This window comes from Lontra canadensis, unplaced genomic scaffold (assembly GCF_010015895.1).
Source record: "Lontra canadensis isolate GAN:19392208 unplaced genomic scaffold, GSC_riverotter_1.0 scaffold158, whole genome shotgun sequence".
NCBI classification, from domain to species: Eukaryota; Metazoa; Chordata; class Mammalia; order Carnivora; family Mustelidae; genus Lontra; species Lontra canadensis.
Window position 1 is genome coordinate 1,998,360 of NW_022631152.1, and position 21,735 is coordinate 2,020,094.

Below are 21,735 nucleotides of genomic sequence, written 5' to 3' on the forward strand. Positions count from 1 at the left end.
TACTTGCCCTGAGTGCTTTCCTCAGAGGCCTTTGCAAGTTCTCCACGTCCTTCAAAGTGAGGAATAGGTTTTTAGAGCCCACGAGAGAGAACCAGTGGATACCAGTCATGCTGTGGGGACCGACTCCCAGACTGTACATTTCATGTTACTGTTTTTGTGTCCCTCTAAAACAGTTTCTTAACAGCGTACTATGGCAGTGAGAAACACATCCTCTGCTTTCCATTGATGTGGGTTAAGTTGGAAAGGAGATACGCCTTTTTTTTTTTTTTTTCCCCTTAAATTCACCTTGCCTTGAGGACCTAGAAGGTTCAGTATTTGACATGGTTGTCAGTGTTGGGATCGTCAGATTTCATTCTTTTCCGTTCTGTCTTCCACTTCTGTAACCATCTCTCCTGGATTCTTTCTATTACATTTCCCTACTGGCTTCATGGTATTGAGTGGGGAAAATACGGTGGTACTTCAGTGTTAATGTAGGACTTTTGGCTTGAGAATAAAAGTGTAAACTTGGCCAGATTTCAAGAGTTTGGGTTTTTTGTGTTTTGTTTTGTTTTGTTTTGTTTCTGGGTTTGGTTGTTTTGTTTTGTTTTGTCTGTACTTTGCTTTTATTCCTTAATTCATGCCTAGGCTTTTTTTGAGTCAACTGGCATCTAACATTTCATAGAAAAATCTAGTGTTTTAGGGGTGTCAGTAAAGGAGAGAATTCTCTTGAGGCTGATTTGCTTTCTTAAGCTCCCCCTAATTTGTTCCAGCTTTAAAACTGTGAAGAGAGACCTCATTAAACCCCTTCTCACAAACCTTCTTGTTCGGCACATGAGCAGAAGGCCGCTTTCATGGGAGGCATTTCTCCGTTGGACCTTCCCCACCCTCCCTCCACCCCCTTTTCCGAATGTTGGCAAACAAAAACCTGGCAAGAAGAGTGGCTATCACAGGCTGGGACAAATTTGATGCATGGTTTTAAATGCTCCGATATGGGGCCTTTTGGTGCCTGACCTTCATGAATTGCTTCCGTACAGAAAGGAAAGGGCCCTCTTAAGCAGTAGCCTTTGTCTGGGGAGAGAGAAAGTAAACCTATTCAGAGCTGCTCAGCATGCTCACAGATTACAGGTCGCCTCCGTTTTAGCAAAGCCCCACTCTGTACGTCTGCAGACCCAGCACTGGCAAGTAGACCTTCCTCTCCCTCATGTGCACTCTCTGCAGTCTGAGAGGCCACCAAGTTCTATGTTCTACAGCAAACTATCGGGCAACCTTGAGTGGTATTACCATGCACAGCTGCGAGCTTTGACTTTCAAGTGTGCTGAAAAGGCCAGCCTCCCAAAGGATTTGCTGCCCTTTTTTTTTTTTTTTTTTTTAGATTTTATTTTTTAAGTAATCTCTATACCCAGTGTGGGGCTCAGACCCACAAGCCCCAAGATCGGGAGTCCCATGCTCCACCAGCTAAGCCAGCCAGGCACCCCCAAAAGGATTGGCTTCTTCTAACCTCCTCCAGGTTACTTTACTCTTTGGAAGACTGAAGTACCAATCCCTGTGCTACAGATGCAAGCTGTTGTCTCGAGGTCGTGTTTTCACTGTGCCAAGTGTTCTTCTTCCTTGCCGGCTGCTCTCTCCATCCTTGGGCCATCCCTGGAAAAAGAGCTGGCCACCAGATGCCTGCACATCTGTAGTGTTCACAGCTGCATTGGGTTGAGGTCCTTTGACCTAAAGCAGGACTGACCCCAGAGAGCTTCTCCCCCTCCTCCATCCCTCCTTCTAGACCTATCTACGTCTCCACGGTCCGGCCGCAGTCCAAGCACATAGTAGTGATCCTGGACCACGGGGCCTCTGTCACGGACACCCAGCTTCAGATCGCCAAGGATGCTGCCCGGGTCATCCTCAGTGCCATCGACGAGCACGACAAGGTGACCGGTACCCCCAGGGAGCCCCATGGCATTGGCTCTTTCTTGAATGTCTTTTGTGAACTACCTTGTGTTTTATGGCACAATAGTTTTAAATCCATATTTAAAATGACTTTGGGGAAAAGAGAGTGGTTTCATTTGTATTCTAGCATTTGAGAAAGCAGCTGCCCACTCTGGCTCCAAATCTTTAAAAAAAAAAAAAAAAAAAAAACCACCCCCACCAAGCCGGCTCTTATACTTCCTTCCTGGCTCCTGTGAAGGCTTCCAATTAGCTCTGACTTTCACACTGGAAATTATGCTGAGGAGAGGAACAAGGGCATGGGGCCTGGTGGATGGCTGGACTTTATCTCAAGATTTATGAGAGGTGAGGGATAAGGGAAGGCTTCTCGAAGTTTGCTAATCTCTAGGACACTTCAGAGACAGGTGTGTTTATAGTTAATGATAATCTATTGCCTGTGGAGATTTTCTGCTTCATCATTTTGACTTTTCCAACTCCTAAGGTTTTACTGACTTATTAGTTGCTTAAATCACACACCCTGTGCCTTTACCCTCACCCTCACCTCCAGATGGAAAACCAAGTTGGTTAGTAGTCGCTTAGTTTCTTCTCTGTATGAGATAGTTATTCTTAATGTTATGGATACACACCATACTGCTGACTTCATCTGGGAACAGAATGACAAGCTCTAGGGCCCCTCCCCCTTACCAGTCCTTAACTAATCCTTTCCAAATCTGATAGATTTATGCCTCTGGGCATTTATTTTTAGACTCTCAGAAACTGTTCGGTAGGCCATCTCAGTCCTTGGGCTCTTCAAGAATACAAGAAAGGCTTCACGTGTTACGATAACAAGGTTTCTTTTTCTCTCCTCCAGATCTCCGTGCTGACGGTGGCAGACACAGTCAGGACGTGCTCGCTTGACCAGTGCTATAAGACGTTCCTGTCTCCAGCCACCAGTGAGACAAAAAGGAAGATGTCCACCTTCGTTAGCGGTGTCAAGTCTCTGGACAGCCCTACCCAGCATGCGGTGGGATTTCAAAAGGCATTTCAGCTGATTCGAAGCACAAACAATAACACAAAGTTCCAAGCGAGTAAGTTGCGCTCTCTCAGAGGACTTCTAGACCAGTAGATAAAGGATGGCAATAGGCCTACATTGTAAACTGATCACACAACTCTGCCTCGAGGAATTTTTTTAAATGGACCCGGGATAAAATTTTCATGTGTTGTCATCATGGTCATCTGGTACTAGGAGCTTTTCCAGTCAAAGGTACTCAGCCCGCATGATTTCTCCCCTCCCAGAGCTCTTCTCCCTGCCCCTTTATTAGGAACATAGCCCCATTTATTTCCCAGGGGAACGGCGGCATCCTTTTTAATGCAAATTGTCAGCCTTGCCTCCTCATTGACTTGAGAGTGGATGGTCTGCTGGTGCGCATGTGTACAGAACCAGGCTGTAGGACTCTTGCCTTAGTCCGTCCTTCTTGGGACCAGCTGTCATTTAGATGAGCATGGCCCTTCAGATGTACAAAGGCCCTCTAATTTAATTTTCATGTGTTAAAGAAAATCTGGAATTACGATGCATGCTAAACTGAAGGAAAGGATATTTGAAATAAGCCACCTGCTTTGAAACTACTGAAAGGAATCTCTGTCATTTTCCCTTTTATATTCGAATATCTATTTGTAGCATTTTTTTTTTTAATGAATGTATCCTATCAAGGGAAACTTAAAGAATATATTTGCAAGTTCTTCAGTGTGTCTGCATTAAAACTAAGGCAACACTGATGAATGCAAAGCATAGTGGCAGGCACATGGTGAGAGCCCTTGAAAGATGGGAGCTCCTGGAATTATTACAAGTAATGATGGCAGATAGCGTTTTTGAAGGTATTTGAACATAACAAATGACCACAAATTTAATAGCAGCTTAAAACAATGTACGTGTATTACCACGCAGACCCTTTCATGGGTCAGGAGTATAGGCATAGTTTGCCTGGGTTTTAGGTAAGGATTTAGGGTTGCATGAGACTGCAGTCTGCACGTCACCCAGATCTTTGGTCTGCTCTGAGGTTTGGAGTCCTCTTCCAAGTTCAGTTATTGGCAGAATTCATTTCCTTGCCACTGTAAGACTCAACATGCATTTGCTCCTTCAAAGCCAGCCGGGAGAGCATCCCTTCTTTGAGCTCCTGACTTCAGGGAAGGCTTGGACCCTCTTTTGAAGGGCTCATTTGTTCTCATCAGACCCATCCCCTTTTGAATTAATCAGATGTCTCTCCCATGGGATTAACTTACTAGAAACCTCAATTATATCTGCAAAATCCCTCCATCTTTGCTGTCCATGTAACACAATCACAGGAGTGATATCCATCACCTTTGCCATATCTGTTGGTTAGAAGCAAGTTATAGGTCCCCTCAAGAGGAAAATCTTCTCCAAGGATGTGGGTCATTGGAGTCATCTTAGAATTTTGCCTACCAGCCTTGGCCAGGATCGGCTATCCACAGACCAATATTACAGGATGGCTGAGTGTCAACTTGTCCAAGGGACAAGGTTGACCTCTTGAGTCTTCAAGACAGATTGGCCAGTTGGTCAGTGCCATTTACCTGTCCGCATTCTTCACCAGGAGCGATTTTTCTACTTGATTTCTCAGTCATCAAACTACCTTTTCGAGTTCAAGTCCAATTTTGATTATTATACTCTTCAAATCATGGAGAGAGGTGTTAGACTGGCTGTGACCTTGCCAGTGATTGTGAGTCAAGGGAACCCAAAGGAAGTTAATGAGGATCATTTGGGGGAGCATGGTCAACTAGAGGTGCATACTTCATGGAGTAGGCAACAGCTCTGTGCAGCATGGGATGACCATGTAGGAGGGACTGCCCAGCGTTGCCAGATCTTCTATTTTAAGAGAAGCCAGAAATCTGGATTTTTATGTGAATCCCCTTGGTTTTCAAATGTTGACATTTGTTTCAGCTTTAAAACTGAGATGGCATTAAACCTCTTCTTACAAACTTTCCTGCACTATATGTTACAGAAGCCTGCTTTGATGGGAGCCATTTCTCCTCAGGGTTTTTGTTTTGTTTTGGTTTTGGTTTTCTTAATGTTGGCAAACAAAAATATGGCAAGAAGAGTGACCATCATAGACTGATGGCACTGTTTTTTAAGTGCTCAGAGGAGTCCTTTTTAAGCCTAGTGTAAAATATTCCTAAGTTGTAGCTCAGGGGCCTTCACTTTATTGCTTCTACTGACAGTTTGGAGAAAAACTCAAATTAGATAAACACAGCAGAAATTAGCATTGTCCACCTTATTAAGGAGAGGTTTGAGGTGCTTTCAAGCAATTTAGCATAGTGGTTAAGTATGTGGGTTTGGGACTTTCCCAACATGGGTTCAAATTCCCTACTCTGAAATTTTTTTAAACTTGTGAACCTGTGTTAATTATTTGATCTCTCCAGGCCTGATTTCCTCTTCTGCAAACTGGGGGTGATAATAAGATCCAGGATTCCATCGTAAATATTAAATAAATACTAGCTGTGGTTGTAGTCTCCTGTAAGACGATATTTAGTCTCCTGTAAGACTTGTAGCTCTGGCTAAACTAGAAAGGATAGCTCAAACATCTGAATTGACCTCAAGCCAAGATGGCTGAGGACCACACTAGCCTTGGCCACAGTATAGTGAGGGGTCTGTGTACTCATCTTAGGAACTTGCACTCTATGTCCTTACTTCTCTTCACTTCTTAGATAATTACTTAGCCTGCCTGGTGTACCTGGTGCTATTTTATTTGTTTTGTTTTGTTTTTTAGGATTTTATTTATTTATTTATAGAGAACAGCGAGAAAGGGAACACAAGCAGGGAGAGTGAAAGAGGGGGAAACAGGCTTCCCGCTGAGCAGGGAGCCTGATGCAGGGCTTGATCCCAGGAACCTGGGATCATGACCTGAGCTGAAGGCAGACACCCAACCAGCTGAGACACAGAGGCACCCCTTCTCCCCACTCCCACCCCAGTGCTATTTTAAAGTCATGTGGTGGAGTTATTTTAAGGTAAGACCTACCCTGTAGGATTGTTATAAGGATTAGCCTGTGCACGAAGGGGAAGTATCTGCCCCAGGTTAGTAGCCTTATGAACAGAAGCTACACTTCATAAATCATGGTGGCTTTGTACAAATTTGCTTTGCACTAAGGAAAATAGCTTAAAATTTTACCTACCACTGGCTCACTTTTAATCCCATGGTAGGTCTATAACTGATACCATTGACATATTTGGGTTGCCTGTCCTGGGGGTGTTTGGTTAGTAGATCATTTTAGAATAGAAGGAATAAGATGGCTAGGTAGGAGTAGGGATCTAATGGCATGGGAAAGCCCAAATTTCAGTTACTCTTTGCCCTTCAGTATTAATCCTGAGACATACTAGTGGCTTAGACAGGGACTTAATGCATTTCCTTCCTGTTACATGCTATGTCTTAACTCTGCCCCAAGTCTCTCTAATTATTACTCATCCATAACATCACTAATCACAAGGTGTAATTCCTCCGAGTGACTAGAGAGAGAACATCCTAGTAAGTAAAAAAATAATAATAATAATAAATCACACCAGATTTGGCAGTTCTGCTATCTAAAAAGGATAGGGCAAGGATAGAGTCAGGCTGGCCAGAGACCATGAGGATGCCCCTGTAGGGTGCGTGCCTCCTTGTTGGGACAGGAAGAAAAGGTCGCTGGCTGCTGTGGGAGGCTGCTGACTGTCAGCCCTCCGGTTTTCCAGGTACCGGCCTGTGCCTCGACACGAGCCATCTAGAGGCATGAAGCTAAGTAAGAAAACTCAGAGGTTCTCTTTCAGGTCAGTCTTACAGGTGTCCGGGCACTTATCACACGGGGTACCTTTGCAATGGGGTGACGGTTTATCTCCTATTTCATATCAGCCTCGTGGTATATTTATATCCCCCTGACTACAAAACTAGTAGTTTTATTTTGCTTTGTTTTGTTTCTAGTCGGAAGCTTAAGTAAGATGTTTGGCATGCTAACAGCATAATGTATAGGACAGTATTTACATCATTAGAAAAATATTGACATCCAGCTTAAGATGGATATTTCTAAGCTTATGGATTTTTTTTGCATCAGCATTCACTTCTTAATTTCTGATAAATAGTGCAATTAAATTTACAGTTCAGATTAGAGAATTATTCAAGCATCAGATGGCTTTAAAACTTGTTCGTGTATTAAATTAGAGACAGCAACTTAGGTTGTATTTATTTCTTTGATTCAGTTTTATTAATCTCAGTTCAGTTGTCTATAACATTGATACAACATAAGCTAACCATTCAGTTTTATAAAGGATGCTTCAAAGTCGAATATGGAAATTTACAAACTGAAGGAAGCTCAGTTATTGGATCCTTATCACAGTTAGGATATTTATTAAAAGGGTAACTAACTCTATTCATTATCTGTTCCTGGGGAACAAATTTCCCAACACTCAGTGGCTTAAAACATTAACCATTTACTGTCTCAACATTTATAAGTCTGGAATCTAGGTGCAGCATAGTTGCGTGCTTCTGGCTAAAGGTGTCTCAGGAAATTGCAGTTAAACTGTTAGCAGAGTTGATATGCTCAGAGTTCAACTTGGGAAGGACCAGCTTCCAGGGTCACTCAGGTGGTTGCTGGGGGAACTCAGTTCTAAGGGACTCAGTGCCTGGCTTCTAGCTAGGGTGGCTCAAGGCATACTGTCTGGTTTCCTTCAGAGTGTGAGAGCAGGCACACTGCAAGCCGCTTGCTTTGTAGCACCTAACCTATTTCTTGACACCCCATCCCCTCTGGTGCATTCTGTTCTCGAGAAGCAAGTTGTGAACTCGAGTCCACACTCAGAGGGAGACAGCGACACAGGGCTATGGCTATCAGGGCGTAGGATCCCTAGGGGACCAAAGGGGAGGTTGCCTACCACAGTAACTGTAAAGCAACCTCAACAAAATGACAGCAATAAGGACCTGAAGAAAGAAGCATATAACATATGAATATTTATTTCTCAATAGAAAGGTAAATGTCCATATATATATATATATATATATATATATATATATATATATGGTAATATGTATAATGTAATATATAATATATATAATAATGTATAGTTACCAAAGAATCTCAGATTGGAAAGACAATCTGGAAGTCCAACTCGCTTCTTTCCCTCCCTCCATTTCAGTAAGTCATTCAGCCCCTGCTTTCATATCTCTGGTGGAAGGAAATTCACTACTTGGATTTTGTAGTAAATCCACTGGAAGGAAGTTCTTCACACTGAGCTAAAGTGACTTCCTCAGTCTCTGTGCTCATGAGCCCGGGTTGGGGAAGTGAATAGCTTCATCTTGAGTCATAGGTGCTACTTCAGAGCAATATGGAGTCGGGGAGGGGAGGCTGAGTGTGTTGAGGCTTCTTTCTCTTTTACTCCATTACCCTTGGATTCTCCAGTTAATCAGTTAGTCCTCACAGCAACCCGACAAAGGTAAGTACTGTCATTATCCCCATTTTGTAGACAACAAAATATAGGCCTCGAGAGGTTAAGAGATCTGCCCAAAATTACCCAGACGCAGCTTGAAAGTACCAGAGCTGGGATTTCAACATCAGCAACCTGGCTTCCATGTCTGTGTTTTTACTGTTCTTCTGCACTGATGACTTTTGTTTTTGTTTTTAAGATTTTATTTATTTGTCAGAGGGCGCCCCCAAGCAGGGGGAGCAGCAGGCAGAGGGAGAAGTAGGCTCCCCATCGAGCAGGAGGCCCGATGCAGGACTCCATCCCAGGAGACCTGAGCTAACGGCAGATGCTTAACTGACTGAGCCATGCAGGCATCCCTACACTGATGAGTTTTAAAAACAAAAATGTCTCTGGAGCTACTTAGGATAGGGACCTTTCATGTTTTAAGAGCCCGTGGAAGAACCACCATTTTAAAGCCTAGTCACCCCCCAAAATGTTGGCTCCTGATGGAACCTCTCAGTCAGTGAGGAAAGGATAAATCAGGTCCCGAATCCTCTGTTTCGAAAGGCAAGAGAGCACTCCATCTTGGATGGCTAAATTTACCACACCGGGAGTGCCTAAAGGAAATCTTTTATCTGGTAAATTTATTAGGAACATCTCTTCAGCTGACACTGGATAAATGAGGCCTCATTGCCCACAAAGGTCAGGATGGAAGGGATGCAGAGGCAGGGAGATGAAAGCCCCAGCCTCAAATGGGAAGGAGTCCGAATGCCGGGCCAGGCAGGTCCTCAAGGCGGGAAAGTCCAAAGGAAATGAAAAGGAAACGGAACTGCTGCCTTTAGCCGGAATCCAACGTAACGTTCAATTTGTATGTTTTTGTTTAGATACAGACATGGTCATAATTTACCTGTCAGCTGGCATTACATCAAAGGACTCCTCGGAGGAAGATAAAAAGGCGACGCTCCGTGTCATCAATGAAGAAAATAGCTTTCTAAACAACTCCGTAATGATTCTCACCTATGCCCTCATGAATGGTAGGTAGTGTTTGGAGATTTTTCTTTCAGATGAAAGTTCTAAGTGCATGCTGCTTTCAGAAAAAAATGAAAAGGAACCCTAACAGCGCGTGCTTTGAAGAAGGGTGTACGAAGAGAGGCCACCAAGCTGCTTCCTGCCCAAGCCTCTCTCTCCCTGACGTTCATATTCAGGGCATGTGTAGGTTGTCTCTCTTCATCTCTCTCTCCAGCCAGCTGCTCATTTCTAAACCTTCTCCGGTGAAGTGGGCTTGCAGAGGATTCTGTACTGCTCCGTTTTTTTTTCCCCTCAGTTCTTCATATTCTTGGATTTTGATACTACATGGAGGTTATTAACTGAACTCATTGATTTAAGCTTCAGGAAGCCAAAGTACTGACCTAGATTCTTCTGTATACCCAAGCCAGTGAATATCACATTTCTCTGCAGAATCACCACCTGAAGCCTCTTCTGCTGCTTTCTCCCCCTCAGCTTCCTTAACTGTCTAATGGAGATAAGAATTACCTACGTGACAGGGCTTTCGCAAAGATTGGCCCCGATGTGCAGGAAACACCCAGGGTAATGGGCATCACTCTCTAGGTACTCCTGAAGGCTGATTTTGTTGCTTTTAAATCAATATGTGAAAGGGTTTAGTAAATTGGCAAAGCTGAGGAAGTACTCGATTTTTTTCCTTCTGCTCTCCAACACGTCATCCAGTCTGACTGTGGGTCCAGTGTTCTAGCTTTTCTGCCCTTTCCTGTCTCTTCACCTGCTAATGCATATCACTCTTCCCCTAGAGCGTCTCCTTCAGGCCCCTGACCCTCAATGCTCAGGATGACCGTATTCTCTTGTTTTAAAGCAGTCGTGTCTTGACCCAGGAGCTCTTCCCACCTATGGTCTTTTATTTGTCCCATGTAGACCCAAGTGGCTAGAGAGACAACGGTTCTCATTTTAATGAGCTAAGGATTACTTGGAGATTTTTTTTTTAAGGTTTTATCTATTTATTTGACAGAGAGAGATCACAAGCAGGCAGAGCAGCGGGCAGAGAGAGAGGGGAAAGCAGGCTCCCTGCTGAGGGAGCGGGACATGGGGCTCGATCACAGGACCCTGAGACCATGACCCGAGTCGAAGGCAGAGGCTTTACCCACTGAACCACCCAGGTGCCCCTGGAGATTATTTTTTAAATGCAGACTCCCAGGCAGTACCATTGGATTTTTATTCAGACCTGCTTAGGTGATGTCCAGGAATCTCTGGCTCAGCACGATTCTCTTCCCAGGTGTTTTGTGGGCTCTCAGTGGAAGACCTCAGGTGAAGTTCTAGAGCTTCTGAGTTCCAGTCTCTATCAATGAGCTGTGTGACTTATGGTGAGTTACGGAGTCTCTTTAGGCTTCAGTTCTGTTTGTAAAAAGAAAATCATAAAACGTACCTAGAGTTGCCACGATACTAAATAAACGAGATAGAACGTGTTAAAAGTTCCTGACACCATACCTGCTCAAGAACAGGTCCTCCCAGCCGATCAAAGGAGTGAATTAAAGTGTGCGTGATTTCCTGTCTCGGTATGCCTCAAAGGCAGAGCTGCTACTCTCGCGCTCTGGTCCAGGACCAGCTCTCTCTTCAGTATTTCAGGATTCCCTGTCCCCCAGAGCGTTCCTGCTTCTCTTAAGCATGTCATCCCTGACACTGAGTGATGTGCTCACATGCTGTTCTCCTTCTCCCTCCACTTTACACGCCTGAGCTTCTGAGACATGAACTGTGTCTTCATTCTCTTTGTGTTCTGAGCATTGAACCCCAGAGCTGAGCAAGGATGGTCTCTTTACCAGGGGCTCGTACCTTGCACTATTACCCCTGGGTGCCATTTACACTTTTTGCTTATGGTTTAGCTTCTTTGGCTCGGGAAGGAGGAGAGAAGGGAAGAAAAATAAAGTTGGTCAAGTCTACAGTGTATAACATAGAGTGCACTGAGGTCCTGTCCTGAAGAAGCTGGTGACTCCTTGAAAAAGATAGACAAGGCAGATGAATTGAGAGCAATAGTCCAGGTAAAGAAAACATAAAAGAAAGTGATCTCTTATTTTCCAAATTTAGATTTGAAGGTCTGCCCCCACTGATACTGAGTAAAGAAGCTTCCACACTGTCAGCCGTCTCTCCAGTGGCCCTGAATCTTCATCCTAGAGAATCTTGTGCACCTGCTAAGCCCCTGATAATTCCAGTCTTTTAAAACTTCTGGTTCCTTCCCTCTGACCACCCTTATTTCTCTTCTCCCTTTAATCTAGCTAGACACAACATCCTCACTGCCGGTTTCCCTCTCCAGATGCTTTCTGTGAGCATTGTTCACTAAGGTTGACACATTCCTACTCTGTCAGTCAGGCTTCAGATAGGGAGGCAGAGCCGCTGCGAGAATTTTCATGTCATGAATTTATTACCAGAATTAGAGTGTCCACAACTGAGGAGAAAACGGGAAGAGTAAAGATCCAGAAAGAGGAGTCAACAACCCAGCATTTAGTAACCAGCTATGGTATGGGTGAACAAGTTGGGAGTTTATGGGGATGTCTGAAAGTAGGAACATTGAAGGCCCCGTAGGAGGTCTGCATAGAAGTTCGTTGGCTCTTCATGGCTGCTGTACCCCTGGGGACTCTCACTGGAACATCTGCAATGAGCCTAGGGTTGCCCTTGTGGAGCAAGGCAGCCAGCAGCTGCGAAAGGGAACTGAATGCCCATTGGGGAAGGGTAAGACAAACTGGAACATTCTGGTCCCTCAGTGTCTGTTTCACCTCTCAAATCTGTAGTAGTTCCCGTTTTGACCACCTTTAAACTAGAAACAGAGAGGAAAAGGGTTCTGGGAGATGGAGTCTCTGGAATGACTGTGCTGGTGATAGAACCATCTACCATACTTACCGTCTGCCGTCCCACTGTCACCTTTGCCATTCCTGTCATGATGTAGTACATAAAATATGCAAGCTTTGATAACCCTCCATCCCATGCGGTTCTTCTTTGCCTAGTTAGTTGTTCCCATTTGTTACTTGTCTTTTACATTTGAGAGAGTCAAACAGTACATGACAAAGAAAGGGAAAGTGTTTACTGCTTTGAGTTGTCTCCTTTTATCATTCACTTCCGTGAGTTCCTCAAGGGCATAAGGCCCAGGATCCATCATGCCTTTTGTTTTTGGTGTGTCTGTGTATGTTTTTGTTTTTGTTTTTTAACTCTGGAATGTACCACTCCTCTCCTCTCCTTTTAACTCTGGAATCTCCCACTCCTCCTCTTAGCATCATTGCTCCAGCAAAATCCAAGTTATCTAAATACAGTATGTTAAGAAGGAAATTAAATCCATTAGGTCCACACATGACATTAGAAATGGACTTCCAGGGGCGCTTGGGTGGCTCAGTGGGTTAAGCCTCTGCCTTCGGCTCGGGTCATGATCTCGGGGTCCTGGGATCGAGCCCTACATGGGGCTCTCTGCTCAGCAGGGAGCCTGCTTCCCCTCTCTCTCTGCCTGCCTCTCTGCCTACTTGCGATCTCTCTCTCTCTCTCTGTCAAATAAATAAATAAAATATTAAAAAAAAAAAAAAAAGAAATGGACTTCCAAGGCTAGAAGTATACACACTCCTTAGTTAGAAATGATAGAGTCAACCAAGGTGGGTGAACCATGAACTCTTCAGTTTTGTTATTTTTTTTTTCAAGACTATATATAGTTGAAGAACATGAGGCAGAGCCTATTTAAAACTCATTGGTAAAATCTCAGTAGTGACTGAAATCATTTGAATTTGTTTACAATGGCACCCATATGGGATCAGTTAATAATCCTTTTGACTGTGTTCCAACAATAGCAAACGGAAATTTTTGAAAAGGTTTATTAAATTTATTTTTATGCTATAGATTACAGATGTTGTAGAACAATACATCCCAGTATGCTTAAATCTTTTACAAAGTTTTTAAAACCCCCTAAACGTAGAAAATACACATTCAATAAATCAAATCCAGTACTGTCCTAACAGTATCAAGCATGAAAGCATTTGTAATTAAAATGAGCTTAAAGACACAGGGTTTGGAGGCATCACTAAATGCAATACATAATTCTTCCATTTAGTTCCATGAGACTTTGGCAAGTGTTTAATAGGCGAAGAGGTAAGAAATGAAATGATAAACCTCTATCCTTTAAAACTCTTACATCTTCATCTAATTTAAATGCAGATTTCTTAATCACTACCTTTGCTTTCAAATACTAAATGCAGAAAAATTAAACTTTTAAGGGAAAGCATATCGTTGCCAAATGGGGCTTCTTTATTTTTAACGCGTGTGGTTTTCATCATTGCCTTTTGAAGAATCCCTTTGCCCTCTTGACTGTTTGAGGAAAGACTATGCCTGATGCTTTGTTCCTCAGCAGAATCTGGTAGCTGTTTCCTGGATCCAGGTTGACTCTGCAAGACCCCTTTGGCATGGCAAGATTTCCGTGCCCTTATTAAACCTGATTGGCCCGGTTATTGTGTAGACATATACCATTTTGGTTTACACTGTCTACCTTTGGCTTTCCATTTCAGATGGGGTGACTGGCTTGAAAGAGCTGGCCTTTCTGAGAGATCTGGCTGAGCAGAACTCCGGGAAGTACGGTGTGCTGGATCGGACAGCCTTGCCTGTGATTAAGGGAAGCATGATGGTGCTGAACCAGCTGAGTAACCTGGAGACCACGGTCGGCAGGTTCTATACCAACCTTCCCAACCGGATGATCGATGAAGCGGTCTTTAGCCTTCCCTTCTCTGATGAGATGGGAGATGGTGAGTCTGGGGAAGACGTCCTACTAAAGTAAGGGGGAAAGAAACGGACATGAGTCCATCAAGGCAAGAACTTCTAAATGGTGTTCAGCACTTGGCCTGTGAGTGTTAGAGGGTCTGAACAAGCAAGGGGAACAGTGTCCCTCCCTATTGCCCGTACCCCCCCCCACCCCCGGTCTCTGGTCAGACGGTGGCACAGCCCTCTGCCATCCGTCCGTTAGGACTGTGTTTTAGGACAGAAACCCCCAGCCCGATTTCTTTCCACGTTGCCTGAGCCTTGGTCAGCATAATGGGTTTGCTTGCTGTGAGGGCTTACTGAGGATTCCCCAATATCCAAAAGCTGTTGAATTGGAACGAAAGAGTGACTTTACAGAGCAGACAGTAGATCTCAGAAGTGATTAAGATTCAGCCTGAAAGCCAGAGCAGCATGGTGTGGTCGGACAGTACAGATTTGGCGTAAGAGGTTTTCAAGCCCCACTCTACCCCTTAAATTGTTGTCCTTGATCATTCATTTAATCTCATTCATTCATTCCCGTTTGGTCACCTGTTCAAAATGTAGTCATGTTTTTCATATAATATATCTTTCAGGTTATTAGGATTAGAAGACTTCCTGGTCCCTGGCATACCTCTCAGTAATAATTACTGCTCTTACTGATGAATGACCTTTACTTTTTATTATGACTGTCATCATAGTCACCATCCTGATGTCACAAGTGACTCATAATATGATGCTGGGTAAAGTGCTTTAACCTTCACGTGATTATCTTTCCTGATCTATGAAATGGGAAGGACTTTCCCATCAAGGCAGTCGTGAAGAGAACATGCACTAATGTATGTGAAGCACCTAGAGTAGCGGCTGGCCAGCCTGTATGCTCAGGAAGAGTACAGCCGCCTTCATTCCCTCCTCATCTTCTTGTTTATCCCTTCCCAACACGCTTCCCTTTCTTCTCTGACAGGATGGAAAGGAAGGTGCTGACTAGCCAGGTAGACACCATCACCACATGAGATCCTGTTTTTATGTCCCAATAACTAGGAACTCTCACAAAGAAAGATATCCTGAGCAAACTTACGTATAAAAAGTAACAGGCCTATAGAGTATGTTTTCTAGAAATGAGGTAAGCATGTTTTTTTTTTCCCCCATAAGGAAGAAATATGGTAACCTCTGCTACATGTCCATTTTTTTATCCTTCCAAATTCTGGCAGAGCCCACAGACAGGGATAGGATAGAAACTCCCACTTACAGATAAAGTTATTTCCTTTCATAAGAAAAGGTCGAGCTTGAAATGCAAGTGACCTTTTATGCATCCAGCCCACAGTATTGAGTGCCAGCCAAGCCTTGTGTCAGGCAGTGATGGGTAAGGCACACATCCCACCCTCAGCAAGCATGGAAGTCTGATAAGAGAAAGACGGATCAATGAATCATGTTAATACTGTGTCAGAGGAACAAAGGCAGATGTGGAAACCAAATCCTGTACAAGCTTTAGGGGCTTATGCAGTCAAATCCTGTTACTATTAGTGATATCAGGTAGAGAGGACCTTTTCTAAAATTCACCTCTGCCACCCCTAGAGTCACCGTAAAAGCTTTCAGTCAAATTGTGGGCCTATCTTTGGTTCCTCGTTGGCTGATGCTTCCCAAAGAGTAGGCCCTTCCTCAGGGCCTGTTTTCTGAATCCTCTGCGGTGTATTTCAGTGACTGCTTTACTGGTCTGTCCCATTCCCCTACTAGAATGTGCCTTTCATGTTTGTCTTCTCAGTCCCCGGAATGGGTGGATAGCATCTCCTCTAACTCCCCAGCATGGGCATCCTGAGCCTGGGGAACCCCATGTTTGCATGGCTCTCGTTCAGAACCCCCACAGATTAAAGTATTGGTGACTGGACGTACTTCTTTCAACAAGTAAATCTGTGTGCTTTGGGTTAAAGTAGAGAGGGCATTTAGGGATTTCATTAAGTGTAGCAAGAGCTTAGCATACTTTATTTGCCACAGTGGAATGAAGAGTCTTCCGTCCAAATTGATAATTGAGAAGTAAGATTGTGGGGTTTTTTTTCAGGCTTATTCTCAACATAGCCAAAGAAATCTGAAGTGAGCGTATGGTCTCAAGAGTCTTTCTGTTGTATTTCACTGCTCTATGAAAACAGCTTTAATCTTAGACACAAGTCCAGGGGAGCATGGCATGTAGGTCATGACCTCTGTCTGTGTGCCAGCCCTCGAGCATTCCTCCCATCATTTATAACCCATTTGTCCAGGGATACCTGAGTAAAAACCTCCTTAAAGTACATTTCTGAAACCTTCTGTTGACTGCCTGAAGATTGCATTTGAAATTATAATAGAGAGCGTACAACTTTTCTTATTTCCTGTTTCACTGATTTATAACTGACATAAAACATTGCATTCATTTTAGGTGTACAACATAATGACACGTATATATTGTGATGTGATCACCACAGTAAGCTTAGTTAACATTCATCACCTCATATAGTTAAAAAAAAAAAAAAATTTTTTTTTTTTTTGTCATGAGAACTTTTTAAGAACTCTTAGCCACTTTCAAATATATGATACAGTGTTGTGAACTATGGTCACCACGCTGTATCTTACATCCCCAGAACTTATAACTGGGTATAACTTCTCACAGTTTTTCAGTGTTGTACGCACTTCCTCCTGCCCAGTGGTACGTTTCACTGGCCTTTGCAACCCTAGCACGTTCAGTAATACTTGGAGTGGACCTCACATGCGTTTCTCTGTGGAAGTCTGTTCTTTGCAGGGATCTTTAAGTATCCCTGTCCCTTTCCTGGGAGTTGATAGAAGAACGGCTTTCTGATACGCCACTAGGGTGTGAACCTGCTGTTGAGAGCAGGAAAATACAAGTGTAAAATAGAGAGGAACCAGCCATCTTTTTGTTTCTGTTTTTATTTAGTACCATAGGATTGTGGCACTGCTGGGGGTGCTAGAGCTCTTTTTGTCTCTGACCCATGAAGAGAGTCATTCAGAGAGGCAGCGCCCCTTACCTCAGGAGGAGAGCCCAGTGGTCCGGACACGCAGAGCCATGCACTGACCCCACTGCTCATGCTCTCTCCTCTTGTACATTTTCTTTGCCTTTGCTTTTCCCTGTCCTGATTATCTTACTGTTTTTGTATGGCCTGGGAGCTGAGAATGCCATTTATATTTCCAAAGCCTTTTTTTTTTTTTTTAAAGTATGTGCAACTGAAACTGGCCCGGAAGCCTAAAGTATCTACTGTCTAGCCCTTTAGGTAAAAGTCGAGGACTTTACAACCCACGTGACCCAAAATACAGTTCTTTGGAAACTTAGTGTCTCCTTGAGCTGCTTGGAGTTGTAATCAGTCAGATCTTACTAGATTCTCTACCTTCCCAGGTTTTTTTGCTTCATCTTGTCTTCTGATAGATTATAGTAGTAGAATAATCTCTTTTTGTCTATCTGCCCCTAAAAATCAGTAAAGCAGTTACCACTGTGTCCTTTAAGCAGATGTGGAAACCTGGGCTCCACAGAGTTATGCCCATGTCTTACGTACAGTACATAAAGGGGCACAGTGAGGCTAGAACCCAAGTTTTCAGCATCCTTGTCCCATGGTCTTTCACCTTCTGTTGGGTCTTCCCCAGCTGAGGGAACAGAATCATGACGTAAGTACTACTGCTGTTTTGTACCGATCTGGAATGTCATGTCCTCTTAGGTGAAGAAATAGTGGAAAATGTCTAAGTTGTTTCCAAGATTAACTGGGGTATCCGAACCCCACAAAAGACTCCCTGTGCCCCGCAGACTTGTTCACGTAACGCTGTCTACAGAAGCAGGGGTTGGCTCCTGGATCACACAGGTCATTTCTTCCAAGCGGAACTGAGATGGCCGATCGTAGCCTTCATGACTCACTAGAGCACAGCTCTAGCCTTTGTCCAGTGCCTTCTCTGCTATCCTTCGGATTGTTTTGTCTTTTAACCCATAGGTTTGATAATGACTGTAAGTAAACCCTGTTATTTTGGAAACCTGCTTCTCGGAATTGTAGGCGTGGACGTGAACTTGGCTTACATCCTTGAAGACGTGACGTATTACCAAGATTCTTTGGCTTCCTATACTTTTCTCATAGATGACAAAGGTAATCTGCTAACAATTAATCATGGGAAAGAATGACCTTTTTTGTAACCTAAAGAAAATAATCTGTAGATATTCTGATACTAATAAAGTTGGGAAAATTAGAATATTTATAGAAAATTACTGTGACTAGAACTATTCCTGTGCAGTGGAAACCATAAAGATGGCAGAATGAATCTAAACATGAGGCGTTTGTTTCTAGGGGCACCTGGGTGGCTAAGTCCGTTCGACATCCAATTCTTGATTTTGGCTCAGGTCGTGATCTCAGGGTTCTGAGATGGAGCTCCATGCAGGCAGGGAGCATGTTTAAGATTCTGTCTCTCTAAAAAACCAAAACAAAACGCCTTTGTTTCTATTTTGTGCTAAGGAGTAGGTAACAGTTACTTCAACATCAAGAAATTAGACTTGAGGATTGAATGGCACAGAATGTGATCCTTTGGAGTTTATTTTTCTATATCATTATCTTTATATTCACTGGCATTAGGTTTATGTAATCGATTAGAACATTTTTATAAAATAAAACCCAGTGACCAGTACCTCCAGGATATTCTTGATTAGACAGTTGTTCCATGACTTAAGGCATCTTTCTACACTTCAAGAGTTTTACGCAAGAACACATAAAACAAGTTCCGTTTTTATTGGACGGGTGAGTTACTTCCTGAGATGTTGCATATGGAATATCCCACATTTCAAATGTATGATGGGCACTTACATTAGATATCTGTACTTCCTACAGCTGTCATGTTTCCCATAGCATGTGTTTTTGTTCTCTTATTTCAGGGTATACACTTATGCACCCATCTCTTACCAGGCCATATTTACTATCAGAACCCCCACTTCATACTGACATCATTCATTATGAAAATATCCCAAAATTTGAGTTGGTTCGGCAAAATATCCTAAGGTAAGGAAAAGGTGAAAGTTGGAGTATTTTGGGTTTTTTCCTGAAAAAAATAGGAACTTTTGAGGTAAAATATTAGTGTTTATTATATGATATAAAAGAAGTATATGAATTAGGGGCTCTTGGGTGGTTCAGTTGTTAAGCATCTGCCTTCAGCTTGGGTCATGATCCCAGGGTCCTGGGATCCAGTCCCACATCAGGCTCCATGCTCTGGAGGAAGCCTGCTTCTCCCTCTCCTACTCCCTCTGCTTGTGTTCCCTCTCTCACCTCTCTCTCTCTCTCTCTCTGTCAAATAAATAAATAAAATCTTTTTTAAAAAGTATATAAATTAATGTTATTAAAAGTATACTCAGTAAATTTTTCATAGAAACAGTAGCTAAAATTTTATTTGTATAAAAACAGGAATGGTCTCTTAAAACTATTACTTGGGAAAAATGTCTTGTAAATCAGATTCTGTGTTCACATTGCCATTAATTGTAAAATCGGATATATATTACCTCATTTAAGAAAAACTCCAATTGTACTAAATTGAAAAATGTTGGCAAAATAAAAGGTTAAGTTGAGGACCAGCTTACCAGCGTGCCAAAAAATAGCTTGGCAAAATAGTGTCCATTCAACGTTGACAGCACAATCATATACAGCATTTTCTTTTGAAACAAAAAACAGATTGGATTTTTTCCAACCGTGATACATTATTTTGGCAGATGGTAACCTATAGAGAAATGGGTCTTTGTGCTCATTGGTTGTAAATTAATGACAGTGAGTCCAGAGAAGTTTGTCTCTGGAAAGAATTAGAATTTGGTGGGGGGTGGGGGGCAGGAGAAGAGAGCAAGGAATACTTTAGTGCTGAGCTGACATCATGCTTTTACAAAATTGAAGGTTTCACATTATCTCTTTCAAAAGTGACGAGCTTCATTGCTTTTCAAAATCAGGAGGTGGTCATTGACTCACAGCTTCTTCCCTGCCTTTAATTAAGTGCTTAATTTTATCTTTTGCCTGAAGTATTTCATTCTGTTGCCAATGCAGCCTCCCTCTGGGCAGTCAGATCATCGCAGTCCCTGTGAACTCATCCCTGTCTTGGCATATAAACAAGCTTCGAGCCACTGGAAAGGAGGCCTACAATGTGAGCTATGCCTGGAAGATGGTGAGTTCGGGACACTTCACCTGAGGAGCTGGGGAGTGCATTGCTGTCTTTGCAGGAATTCCGGGCCACCTGGGTCTGATCACATTGCTAATCAGTGTTCAAGTGATAGGGAAAAGGAAGATGCCCTAGAATGGGTTTTTCCTATGTTATGGGTAAAACCAATCATCGTTCATGTGGCATAAGTGAAACTGTATAAAAGGATCCCAAGGAAAAAGTAAACTTCACCCTTCCCTCTCTCCTACCCTTGACCTGCCATTCCCCAGAAGCTGCCACTTCTATCACTTTCCAGAACATTCTTTGTTCCTACACAGGCAGCTCTAGTTGGGCTTGTGTATGCACGTTTACTCGCTAGGTGGTGTGGCACTGCATTGATGGACCAAACTTCCCTGAACAGTCCTCCTATCAATATACCTTTAGATTATATCCAGTGAAGTGATTTTTTGTTGTTGTGGTGGTGGTGGTGGTTTTTTTTTTTTGTTTGTTTCTTGTTTGTTTGGTTTTTTTTTATCATTTTACGCTCAGATTGTGGCAGTTAGGGGTTGAAAGGGAAATACGAAAGCATAAATGCCCTCTTTTGACATTCTCCAAGGCAAAGAAACTTTCAGATTAGAATCTGGATTATTCATATTCACCACCAGCAGATGGACAGTTAAGTGACCGTCTGTGGCCCCACTTCCTTTGGTGTCCTTTAATGAGTCTCTTTCAGAGAGCAGGTGTCAAGGAGTCAGAGGTTCAAGCCCACGCTGCCCACATTATTCATGTTGCTGCCCTTCACGCCCTCTTCCCAGCTAAAAAGAAATGCTGTTACTTGGCCCTTCATACTGTAATTGGCCAAAAGCAGAGCAGACTTTTTTTTTTTTTATCATCAATTTTAATCGCTAAATTTAAAACGCAGTCATATTAGATGTTCCCTTCCTTGGCCATATCTGGTGTTTAACCCATGGGTTCCAAATGGATCTATATAGTCATCCCTTTAAGAATGACTTACTGACCATTCCCAGTGAGCTAAGAAGGATAAGGAGGAATGATACTTTCTCTGTCCCCAGAAAGCATCTAGTCCAGTGGTGGATACGGACAGGTCACTCAATCCAGTGTCTGTGTCTGGCAAAAAATAACAGGAATTCGAAGAAACCAACATGCCTGTAGATAGGATTCTCCTCTGACCTTCTTATTCCATTCTTTTTTTTCTTCTTCTTCTTGTTCCATTCTTAAAGCATTATAGCAACATTGATTTCTACAAGGGAAACAAGCAAACAAAATAACAAATGAAATCTTTTGAGAAATTCACAATCTACAAGCCTGATTCTACTGATCTTTTTTATTGTTTGGTAACACAGATTTGAAAGTGGTCAGTCTATTTTGAAACTTGTTCAGCTCATTTTCAGGATTTTTTTTTTTTAAAGAAGATTGCCTCATCTACCCTTATTTTTATACATTTTAACATAAAGATGAATTAATTTTCGTATCAGAAAGGGTAAGCCACACCCCCAGAATAT

General features: G+C 42.9%; 1 protein-coding gene across 1 annotated transcript in view; it reads left to right on the forward strand.

Annotated features, from left to right (window-relative positions):
* CACHD1 (cache domain containing 1) overlaps positions 1-21,735 on the forward strand; it is a 200,322-nt gene that overhangs the window by 144,872 nt on the left and 33,715 nt on the right. The window contains exons 6-12 of the mRNA XM_032844869.1: positions 1,751-1,895; positions 2,762-2,978; positions 9,211-9,360; positions 13,867-14,100; positions 18,049-18,198; positions 18,975-19,098; positions 20,122-20,239. Of these exons, the coding sequence (XP_032700760.1) occupies positions 1,751-1,895; positions 2,762-2,978; positions 9,211-9,360; positions 13,867-14,100; positions 18,049-18,198; positions 18,975-19,098; positions 20,122-20,239 (1,138 nt within the window). The remainder of the gene's footprint in view (positions 1-1,750; positions 1,896-2,761; positions 2,979-9,210; positions 9,361-13,866; positions 14,101-18,048; positions 18,199-18,974; positions 19,099-20,121; positions 20,240-21,735) is intronic.